The sequence below is a fragment of the Equus quagga genome, chromosome 1 (genome assembly GCF_021613505.1).
Source record: "Equus quagga isolate Etosha38 chromosome 1, UCLA_HA_Equagga_1.0, whole genome shotgun sequence".
In the NCBI taxonomy this organism is placed as follows: Eukaryota; Metazoa; Chordata; class Mammalia; order Perissodactyla; family Equidae; genus Equus; species Equus quagga.
The window spans coordinates 125,638,779-125,651,304 of record NC_060267.1 but is presented as its reverse complement, the minus strand read 5'-3'; the positions used below and the strand labels follow the sequence as shown (position 1 = coordinate 125,651,304).

The 12,526-nt window shown below is 34.7% G+C and overlaps 1 protein-coding gene across 3 annotated transcripts in view; it reads left to right on the top strand.

Moving 5' to 3' along the window:
• The window catches only part of PTPRG (protein tyrosine phosphatase receptor type G), a 676,041-nt gene extending 663,835 nt beyond the window's left edge, over nt 1-12,206 (top strand). For all 3 annotated transcript variants that reach the window (XM_046663115.1, XM_046663106.1, XM_046663123.1), the window contains 2 exons: nt 7,021-7,156; nt 7,718-12,206. In XM_046663115.1, the coding sequence (XP_046519071.1) occupies nt 7,021-7,156; nt 7,718-7,864 (283 nt within the window). In that variant the 3' untranslated portion in view covers nt 7,865-12,206. The remainder of the gene's footprint in view (nt 1-7,020; nt 7,157-7,717) is intronic.
• Nucleotides 12,207-12,526: the final 320 nt, after the last annotated feature.

Here is a 12,526-nt window from a genome sequence, read left to right as displayed (position 1 = left end):
CATCTCTTCAAGACGATTCTGTTCAGAGACTGACCTCGTATCTTCCTACAGAAGCAGAGTGGAGCATAGGCATGGTTCTTATACAGCCTTATGAGACAATAGTAGATCAGACCTTACTCACAGCAGGAAGAATAGTTTCCTGTGCCAACACCTAATGTTAATTATTCACTCTGGAGATACCTCTCTCTACCCTATTGGATATCACAGTAGGCTAATTTCATTTAACAGTTTTCAGAGTGTGATCTGAAGACCCCTGGATGGTAGGAAGGTCTCCAAGGCCCTTCCAGGAGAACCAAGAGGGCAAAACTACTTTCATAATAATATAAAGCTACTACTTGCCTTGTTCACTTTCATTTGTACAGTAGTTTTCCAGAGCTACATGACATGGGATGACATCCTCACTCTGATGGCTAATAGAATGTACGTTTGCATGGTTTTTTGTTTTAACATTTTCTCAGTTTTAATTTCTGATACAGTAAATATTGATAGATATAGCCCAAATAAGCAAAAGCTCTTTGGGGGTCCTCAATATTTTTTATTTGGTCCTGAGATCAAAGAGTCTGAAGACTGTGGAGATGCTCTATAGGAGACACAGAAATATTTAGACTATACCACCTGCTGCAAAGATACTCACAAATCATCACTAATTCAGTTTTTCATTTAATCTTCAGAATTACCCCACTAGGAAGGTAATTTCAGGATCTCTACTTCATATATGAGAAAATACGCAGAGTGAAGCTAAGTAATAGAACTTGTATACACACACAGTTAGTAAGGGGCAGGGACAGGAACAGCTACATAATTTTTAGAGTCCAGTGTAAAATTCAAAAATTATTAAGAATTTCCAGATGCAACAGCAGAGCATGAAACTAAGTGCAGCACCCTTCTGAGTAGGGAACCCATCAAAGCATGAGGCCTGCCCTACAAAACTGCACAGGTGGCAAGCCAGGAGGCTGGCCCTGGCCATAGTCAGATCCAGATCTGTCTAATCCTCCTGGTTAACACTGCCTCCCACTGGTTTTCACAGTAAATACTCCTGCACTCATTGCCCTCGTTTCTTCAGACTGTGGGGGTTTTTTTCCTACTTTATTTTCTCATTCACTTCTAAAGTTTTAATTTCTTAAAGTCCCATGGAAGGCTTTTGTGTTGCCATCATTCCCCAGAACTGACGCATATTCAAGCTTTAACTCTGTTTTCCTTCCTGCCCTAATGACTTCAAAGGGAAGCTTCACTGTCTTCAGAGTGACAGGGTTATAATTCTGGATTGCATTTTTGGTTTGAGTTTTAAAATAACATCTTAAATGCAAAGCTACAATAATTGTAATTATAGGAAATAGTAAAAAATATAATTAAATGAGCATAGATATTACTCACACTGCTGATACAAGAAACCCCAATGTGGTTTAAAATAAATATAGACAGAGCACTTAAAAACATTACTGTACATTGGTAACTTAAAGTACTTTCCTTTCTTTGAGGTACAGGCAAAGAAAGATGAAAATACTTCTGTTTTTTTCTTAACAGCACGAGTTAAATAAGCATTGCTCTCAGTGCGGCCCTTTGAGGAAGCAGCAAACTAACTACCAAAGCCAGTGAATTTATATACAATTCTTGTTTTTATCAAGGCTACAAATTACTTTTATCACTTTTTCACCAAGTCCCTGGAGTTTTAAGTGCAAATCTATGAAAGTCGACAAACATCCTTTAATCCTACTTAATTCCTAAACTTTTGAAAGAGAATGGCCTTTATTTTCTCCATCTTTAATCTTTCATTGTAATGCTTGGTATGTAGAAGTTACTTAAAAGTAGCTGTGCATTTGATTGATTGGACTTCGTTTCTAGTCGTGTTTAAAGTCTTGTTGTGTAGATACTTTTTAATTTAGGTACTTATTTAAGAGAGGCTAAGTACAGTCATGCGTCGCTTAACGACAGGGATACGTTCTGAGAAATGTCTCACTAGGCAATTTCATCATTGTGTGAACATCACAGAATGTACTTGCGCAAACCTAAATGGTATAGCCTACCACACACCTAGGCCATATGGTACTCAGATTATGGGACCACCGTGGTATATGCAGGCCATTGTTGAATGAAATGTCATTTTGCAGTGCATGACTGTATAGGAAAAGCCAGAGTTAATCTCAAATGGAGTACACACTACATAATAAAATACTTATCATGTGACTTTTCTATCTGAATAGTTACAGATAACTTTAAGAGAGAGAGAGATCTTAATGTGTTCTAATGAAACTGTTAAGACTTAAGCAAGGGTTAAGTTCTTCCCATCCTGAAAAAAATTGATACAAATTATTAAAAAAAAAAACCAAACAAACCTAGCCATGCTAAAATGAGATGGTAAGCTCAGTGCTATTCAGAATCTGAGGAAAGACAATGTGACAAGAACAAAAACATACTGTGAATCAGTTAATAGAGCAATCATAATAGGATTTTAAAATAATATGCTCAGATCTAAAAGAAGACTGTGAAATGAAATAAACATATTATGAAACAGAAACAAATTACAGCCTAAGAAATGGAAGAAATACGAGATGGGCAGGTAGTAGAATAGACAAAGCTGAAATCAAACTAGGATATGGAAGCTAGATACAGAAGTTCTAACATATGTCTACGAGGGATCAATGGAGAGAGAAAAGATTAAAGAAGAAGAAATAATGGCTGAGATTTTCTAAGAACTGAGTGAAGAGATGAGTTCTTAAACTGAATATCAGGATACATTTGAACAATAACTTTTAGAGAGAAGATTTAGATACCACAATTAACCAGGCTGATCTCATAGTGATATATAAAAGTATGCACCCAAGAGAGATTGTATGGAGAGACTATATAGTCTCTTCAAACACAAATGGTTTATTTACTTAAACTGATCATAAATGGAATTTCAATACATTCTCAAAAAACTGATACCATACAAGGTCACATTCACTGATTACGGTGCATTAATACTAGAAACCAACAGTAAAATGAAACCCCAAATCATTATACCTAGACGCTGAAATCCTTACATCTAGAATTACTTATGGATAATTCATGGGTTAAAGAGGTAATGACAATAGAAATTCTGAAATACTTAAAACTAAATGATGATGAAGGCACTGCATTTCAAAAACCTGGTAGGATGTAGCCAAACTAGGCTCAGAGAAAAAAGTTTATAGCCTATGCTGCATATTTTGGAGAAGAGATGAAAAATAAGCTAAGCTTTCAACTCAAGAAGCCAGAATAAGAACCAGATAAATCCACAAAAAGTGTAAGGAATTAAAAGATAAAAGCAAACAGTAATGAAACAGGAGCAGGGAAGAAATAGTAAAATTTAAGCAATAAAGTCTAATAAAAAACCCAACTTTGGAAAATGACAAAGAAACAAATTAGAGAAAGCACAAATTAACATTTAAGTCCTTATCCTTTGAGAGTTTTATACTGAAATATTAATAAGATACCTGCAATTTGCTTCAAAATATGTGGGGTAGGAAGTAAAGATTAAACGGCTACGTGTGGCTTACTGTCCTATTGTACTTTTGTGTATGTTTGATATTTTCTATAATAAAAGCTTAAAATAATAAAAATATTTGAAAAGGCATAAAATAAACATTTGAAACTATAACTCTGTACTAATAAATTTTTAAACCTAGATAATAACCATAATAAATATTTTTTGAACACGTGATATGTGTTCGTCTCTGTTCTGAGCCATTTACATGTATCAGCTCAAATACAAGCTCTGCTCTCAAGAGCTATGAGAACTTGGCCAGTTACTTCACCGTGTTTCTTCACCCTCACAATGGGGATAATAATGGTACCGGTACCATAGGATTGTTGTGAGGATTAAGTTGGCGCTTCACCTATAAGAGAGCCTGGCACATAGTAAGAGCACAACATACGTTAGTGATTATTAAGAATTTATAAAAGGATGAGTTCTCAACCTAAGGCCTACCAAGTCCTCACCGGGCTGCATTTGAGCAATAATATACACACACACACACAATATTTTATGTAACCTTAATTTTAAAAATCAAACAAGGCTAGCATCAGAATGGAAAAGTATAGGCCAATCCTATTATTTATTTGAATATGGATGCAAAAAAATCTAAAATACTGTCAGTCAAATAAAATCCAATGTGCTATATTTTAAGAATTATACATCATGAAAAAGTCAGATTTATCCTGGGACTATAGAGCTGGTTAAACGTTACCAGAAATCTCTCAGCACATTCAGGACATTATTAAAGGGATTTCTAAAAAAATGAGGAGATGTTGGAAAGCATACAATAAAATAACATTCATTCATGATCCCCTTCCCCAAAAGAAAACAATCTTATCAAACTAAAAGTAGAAAGCATCCTCCTTAACATAATCAATGTTATTTATCAGAAGCCTATAGCAAACATTTTTATTTAACTTTTAAAACTTGGAGCTTTACCATTAAAGAACACAACATGATACATCCTTGCAGTGCTAGAATGCAAAACTATCGAGGTCCTAGCCAATGCAGTAAAAGCAGATGTAAGAAGTATAAAAGCTGAAAAGAGGCAAAACTGACATTGGCTGATAAAGATGGAGCCAACTTCTTAGAGAATCCACAAATTATTATAACTCAAAAGAGTTCTGCATGACTGGATACAAGTTTACCATGTGAAAAATCAATAACTTTCCTATATGTCAACTGAAACCAAACAGAAAATATTATAAAAAGAGGCCATTCTCAAAAGTAACAGAAACTCTAAAAGTACCTACGAATTACCCTAAAATGAAATTGGCAAAGGCTATGAAGAAAACTATAAAATCTAATTGAAAACCATTAAAGACCTGAGTAAATGGAGGAAAGACATCATGTTTATGAACAGAAAAACTCAAAAAGATGTTAATGTCCTCAGATTGATCTATATATCCAATGCAACCTAACAAAACTTTTTGTGTTCCTTGACAATACAGTTTCAAAATTAATATGAAACAGGATGGGGTAGAAGGGTAGAGGTATTCGGAAATGAGCGTGCAAGTGAAAAATGAAAATATATATGTTTGAAGCACTAAAAAAAATTAATATGAAATAATAAATGTAGAGACGGCCAAGACTATTGTGGAAACATGGTTTATTCCCAGATATCAAGACTTATTTAAAACCTACAAGAATTAAGACAAATGTGGAGAAATGCAAAAAATAAACAGATTAAATGACCAAAATACAGGGTTCAGAAACCGGCCTGCATATATGAGAATTTAGTATATGATAAAAAGGCACTTCAAGTCAATGAGAAAAGATGAAACTATTCATTAAAAAATGCTGGGGCAATTAGTCATCTATTAGAAAAAATAACTAAAATCAGATCCTTACATCAAAACAAGAATAAGATTCAGGTAAATTAAAGAATTAAATGTAAAAAATATTAGAAAAATGTAGGAGAATATCTTTAAAATACTGGGCTAAAGAAAGCATTCTCAAACAAGACTCCTAAAAAAGCTAAAAGTAAAAGAACAATAAATTTAAATTGATTACATCTAGACTATAGTTCAATATAACAAAAATGACCATAAATAATGTTAAGAGAAATTAAAGATTGGAAACAATAGTTGAAACATACACTATAGATAATATAAAATAACTCCTATATAAATAAATTTAAAAGAGACCAACTTAATAGAAAAATGGCCAAGTATATTAACAGGCAATTTCAGAAAAGGAAATAAAATGATGGTCGATAAACAAAAAGATATTTAACTTTTCTGGTAAACAAGGAAATGCAATTAAAACAACAGTAAAATAGAATTTTTCACCCATCGGATTGGTAGAAGTGTTTACAGTTTAAAATGGTGAGGAGAAACAAGTATTCTTATGCTGGGAGAAGTATAAACAGGGAGCAACCACTTGGGAGAGAAATATGGCAGGATCTTTAAAATTAAAAATACGCATGCCTGTGACCTAGCTCTTCTACTCCTGGTGTCTCTGCTCACGTGCACAAGATACAACGTTTGTCCATCCGTAGGGAAATGAGTAAGTCCGGTATGCATGCAGCAGAGGAAATAATGAGCTGGATTGATATGTACTGATATACCTAAGTCTGGAAGGCTGCACCTAAATGTATAACAATATTTTACCCCTAGATAGTTTACCTCTAAAGTTGGGGTGGTGGTTAGGGGGACTTTGGTCTTACTTATATTAAAGAAGTAAAACATCTGTAATGTTTTAATTTCATCTAAGAATAAATTCAGAAACTACATATTTAATAGTTTCTTAACAGAACAGTGGGCACAGGGCTTCTAAATTCTAGTCTCCTTTCTACCACCAATCAGTAACCCACCTTGAACAGGTCATTTAATCCATCTGTTTTCTCAGCACTAATATGAAAACTATGTGGGGAAAATGAAGTTGGCAACTTGGCCTGATAAAAAGGCTACTACCGTTCTAATCTTTTTGTGTGTGTGTGAAGCACAGAGAACTATATTTTTCCAAGAATTTTATAGAAGGTGCTGTCATTTGGAAAGTTCCGCTTCAGTGCCAAAAATAATTTCTTAATATGAAGCTCATTTTGAAAATTCTCTGACTGCATTTGAGCCATATATTTCCATTTCTATTCATATTTTGTAAGTTCAATGTAGCTGTTTGGGATTGTTAAAAAGAATTTTTTCAGAGCCTTTCCCCACTTTCTACTTGTCCAATGGCCTCTTGTTAAGGGTCTCATACTCTTTTTCCTGTTATACCAGCCTGCTTGTCCTCAACATCAGGTCTTCCGTAGCCATCCCAAGTCTAATTTTGAACCTCTCATTTCATGTGAGATGTCAAGCTAAGCATCTGATAAACCAGTTTGGGAGATTTACATTCATAAACAAATGTTACCTTTATGCTAGCCTCCAAATCTCTCCCCTGTCCAGCATTTCACTCATCTTTGTGTTCTAGAATAGATATCAATACAGTTTACTTAGCTTCCATGAAAATATGTGATGGTAATTTCATTCCAAAATATTCAGTCCCTTAGTAAATCTGAAATAGCATTTTTTTTCCTTCCCAAGGTATGGAGCAGTTTCAGCAGGAATGTTGTGTGCCCTTACCACCCTGTCCCAGCAACTGGAGAACGAGAACGCTGTGGATGTTTTTCAGGTGGCAAAAATGATCAATCTTATGAGGCCTGGAGTATTCACAGACATTGTAAGTACTTTGCTTATTTGTGAAACATACCAGTTATGACTCAGGCTCACACTTTAGAGCAGTGCTTCTCAACTAGGGCTGATTTTGCCTCCCAGGGGATATTTGGGAATGTCTAGAGAGTTTTGTGGGGATAGAAAGAGGTGTTCTCACATCTAGTGAGTAGAGCCCACAGATGGTGCTAAACATCCTGTAATGCACAAGACAGCCCTCCACAACAAAGAATTATCTAGCCCAAAATGTCAGTAGTGCTGAAACTGAGGAACTCTGCTTTCTAGAGTATACTATTCTCTGTTTTAAGATATGGATATTCTGTTATCTTAATGCACTGTCAATAGTGAGAATTAGTTCCAAGCTAACAGAGATCAAAAGGATATGAAGAAGGTGTAGACCTTGATTATAAAGGGTTCAAGTTATTTTTTAAAAAGTACCTTAGAGAGCATAAATGGATATTCCTGTGTCTCTAGTATGTTTTTCACCATTACATTTTTAATTGCTATTTCCACCTTAGGTGAAATGCCAGTGCTGTTCTTTGGCTCAAACTGTCTTCCTCTTGTTTTTCAGGAACAATACCAGTTTGTCTATAAAGCAATGCTCAGCTTGGTCAGCACTAAAGAAAATGGAAATGGTCCCATGACAGTGGACAAAAATGGTGCTGTTCTAATCGCAGATGAATCAGACCCTGCCGAGAGTATGGAATCTCTAGTGTGATTGGAATCCTGAAAGGGCACTTAATTTGTAAAACTTCTGAAGACTGAGAACTTTTTTGAGGCCTTTTTTGCCAGACTCTAGGTTATACAATAACCCAGTTACTTTTGTACACTGATAAAAGTTTTGATATTTATTTTTTGCCATTTTATGTCTTAATGGTATCCTACTGAGCATTTGCACCTCTGTTCATTTCACACAGTGAAACGCAATTTTACCTAGTTTGCACTATATGATCAGTGTTACTGCCTATAATCTAATACTAAAGCAAACCCCGATGTGACATTCCATGACAACATACATGCTACTTTTTAGTTCAGTACAGTGAAGGTCTTTGTTATGACAGTGAATCTTGATTTTTAATTATTATTATTGCTAAAGCAGTTGCATTCTACTAGCAGGCAATGCTGTACTTTTCCTCAGTCCTCCTATTTTTTTTAGGCACTGTTCAATACTGTATGCCTTCTATATTTTAATGGAGTGGATGAGCATTGTTTTCTTTTAAAGAATAGCAGATTATTGGGAGCTATTAAGAAGGTCTATCAACTTCATGGCCTTGAAACAGTTCGATTTATGATGGTGAAGATATCCACAACGAAATTAGAAGGCTTAAGAGTTGCTTCATGTGAACATCACTTATTAGTTACAAAGTTATATTCATAGCTTAAAAAAATGCCCAATTGTGTCAAAATAAAGGATATCTCTGTATTACAGTTTTCACAGTAGCTATGTGGATGGTGTGTGTTATTTCCATTTTGACTCTCTAAAATAGCTACACCTAAAATCAGGGCTATCTTTTACAATAGAGAGATGGCAATATTTTACACAACTCAGTTATGAAACCCTTTAGTGACTCTCCATTAGTGCTTCTTGGTTTATAATGCCATACCTCACGGCAGGTGGAATAATGAAAATTTTTGCAGGTGTGTAATTTTGAAGCTAGTCCTCTAAAATATCCCTATTACTCGTATAGCAGTCTAATAAAAACTACCTATATAGTTAACATTCTTTTCTTTCCTTTTTTGCCAAATGTTTCATGATAAATCTCATAATTACATACATTCTTCTACTTAGGATTAAATTGAAAATACTGTATTAGCAAAAGTCTTGGGCCTATCTAGACTCCCACACATGGATAAATCTGATTTGGAGAGAGAAAATTAGAATCTTGAATAAAAGACAATATTGACATTTTCAAATAGTTTTAAAAGAGAGAGATGGCTTTGTATGCTTTTGTGTAGTTTAGCCTCAAGAACAGATACACTTCAGTAAAAGAGGCTGATAATCATTACTCAGAGCCCAAGGAAGTTATTTGGTCTAGCCTCCAGAGCCATATTCACCCTACAGTACATAATGGGAAAATTAGAATCATTAATAAGAAATTTCAGTTAGTTAGAAAAATAGGCTACTTACTGAGCTCTGCTTTGTCTATTGCGTATTTGCTTTTGAGCGACAACTTCTGTCAAAAGTGAAATCATCACCAGAACTGGGCCTGTTAGGAAGAAAAGGGTTTTGGTTACTTTTTATGCCAATAAATGTCAACAAAGAGCCCACACTGGCTACTATCATACTATCTGGGCAGGCGTTAAAACATTAATGACAATCAGCACTGAGATTGAGGTGGCTTTCTCTGAAGTTTGTCAGAGTGGTGCTGAAGGACCAAAGCTGATAAAGAGAGGCTACAGGCCAAGTCCAGGAGTTCCAATGCACGGGCCAGGTCAATGGAGTTTTAATGAACTACATAACTTGCCAGGGTTCACCTCATCTTTTCATCACATAGATTCAGCAACACAGAACAGTTTGCTGTTCACGAATTATGTAGGCTAGGCTTGAGAAAAGGTGTGCAAGTGAACAAAGTTTGCTAAATTTTATGTGCTAGATGATATAGACACCTTCACAGCCCTCTGCTCCCATCAGAGGTGACACCAAAAAAGCTCTACCTAACACTTAAGAAAAAAATCTTGAACGTAGGAACACTACAACTGCCAGAAGGCTGAGGAAAATCAGGAAAGGAAAGGTTTCAGATCGTGGCAAAAGCGAGATCATTTTAGTCAATTAAGTAGGTGTCTTTAGTCGTATAGAGTATTGATATGAGCTAACTCTTTGCAGTAGTTGACACAGTGGACTTGACTTTCAGAAGTAATGTTCCAGTTGGGGTTCATGGTCCCTCAGTAATTTTTTCTTAATGAAAGTAAACATTGGTTAGAAGACACATAGCGAGTATTCTCTTCTATGCTGTTTACAGAGGGCTCAATTCATGAAAATGTATACCCTCCAACATAATTCTGTGACCATCTCTTACATGGGTATCAGAATCATCATAAAAGAGATAGCTAGTAAATAGAATAGAAACGTTATAAGGATGATTTAGAAGTTCTCTGTGAGCAACTGTGTGTCTATAGGGGGCTTGAACCAAAGTTTACAAATCCTGACCCACTGAACTATGAGCAATTGCTACTTGCCCATCTTGCCAAAGTGGTCCAAACACACTTCACTGAGGATAGTTATATCCAGTAGTTCCTCACTTTCACCAGAGAGTGTATCTTCACTATTCTTCATTTGTTATTGGCAAAAATATGCTTGCATCTTTCCAGAGGCAGAGAATTTCAAAGATGGTGTTTTCTTTGAGATGTAAGCACATTGCTTAACTACATAACAAGGTTATTATCGCTTGCACTCAGGGGGAAAGGAACTAGCTATTGCAAATTTATGTGTGCTATTTTATAAAAATAAAGTTTTCGGGTATATGGATTTAGCTCTAGGTAAACAGAATGCACACATCATACAAAACTGAATTGCAATGATCAGACCAAGTGGCCGTGCTGGACATTAGAGAAAAGATAACCTTATTGCCATCAGGAGAACTCTTTCTTACATCCCAAAGCCGCAATATCTTCTTTATATAAAAAAGTTAACTTCTGAATTTCAAGAAGAATGAGGTTCACTGAATTGGTGTTCCTACTTTGTATGCCTTGCAGCTCTTAGAGTCTAGTTCAAGTTGAAGAGTCCAGCAAGGTCAGAAAAGGTTATGGTGTTCCAGGTCTGGCTGTTGGAGTTTTAGCCCAGAGTGACATATTAAAATCAACAAATAACCTTAATTATTTTATAATGACACAGCACAACTGCCTTGTTATGAATTTTTTCTTAAATGCATATATACTGTATTTAAAAATTAAAATATAGATACCAATTTACCAAAGATACATATTACTAATTCTAAGCAAAAAAATAAGAAAAGGAAACCCAAACTCATCATAATTTAAGACATAATAATCAAAATATAGTTTAAGAATTTAGCAGTATACTGGAAAATGCATTTTCGACTCCTATGTTCTAAAGTTTATGTTCAAATGGCGCCAGTGAATTTTTATATGAAGGGAAAATGCCTGCTTTTTTCCTTTTTTTTTAAACAGCTGTAATTTCACTTACCCCTTTGCGCTTTCCCTTAGTTGCTATTTAACATACAATATTGGCTTTACTTATCTCTAGGAAGAAGGCATGCTACCAATAGAAGGAATTGTAATAATGATATTTGGCCTCTACTTTGTCTTAGCTATTAAACTGTTTTTAGTATTTTTGTTAAATATTTGCAAAGGGAAGCATTTTCTACAGAGGATAATTAATTTCAAGAAAACTATCTTGAGTTTTAAGAAATAAACATCTCCAGAAAAGGAGACGGCCGATTTTATAAAATGTCGCAACTCTCCAACATTTGGGGTAGTGACTCCTTTTTAGTTAGGACATTTGAAACTAGCAAGCAGCCATTGTTTCTAAAACACTCAGCCTTCATGTTGATTCATGTTTCTTTCACTTCATTTTGAAATAGCTAAAATCATTAAAACTGTAAATATTTTGTTGCTTGGATAAGCATCTTCTGGGAACTTTGTATCTATGGTATATAATCATAGAATTTTATATTTTCATATAAAGCTAATTTTTTTCTAGTTTCAACTCCGTCATAGCTTTTTTTCTTTTTTTTTGTGCGTGGTGGATATGTGAATTCAACTTTGTGTATTGAAGTAGCAAGAACCATCTTTGCATTCCAAAAGAATCCAACGTGTTATTTCTTTGAGGCAGTGATTGTGAAAGTTGGGTTTTCTTTTTTAATTCCATTGACCATTTGTGCAATAGGAATTAGACATAATTAGTCACTGAACACATTCGTTGCATTGACCCATTTGGAAAAAGTGGGTGTTTTTTAATTTGTTCGGGGGGAGGGGTTTTGTAACCTGAAATTTTTCCCTTTTTTCTTCTGTTTAAAACTATATCAAATCATTCTATTATAGTGTTATTTAATATGTAAATTGTATTGCTATACATAAAATAAAGTATGGTTTTTGATGTATTCTTTAGTGCTGAGCATTTCTATGAAAATATCTATATACGATAAAATCAGGTTATTAGTCTCCCTTAACAGATCACATTTATCCCCACTAACCCTTCATCTTAGTTTTCATGGTAGTAAAATGAATGTTAGGAGTCTCTTTACACAAGCAGAAAATGAAAAAGAAGTGTCTTTTCTTAATTCTTCCTCCTTTAAAGAATAAATAATGACAAAGTTTTACCTACATGTTGAATCAAACTTTATTTGCTTTATGAATCTGCTACCAAATTATAAGCAGAATTACTGTTTTATGCAGTATATTAACTAGATTTGTAGCAACT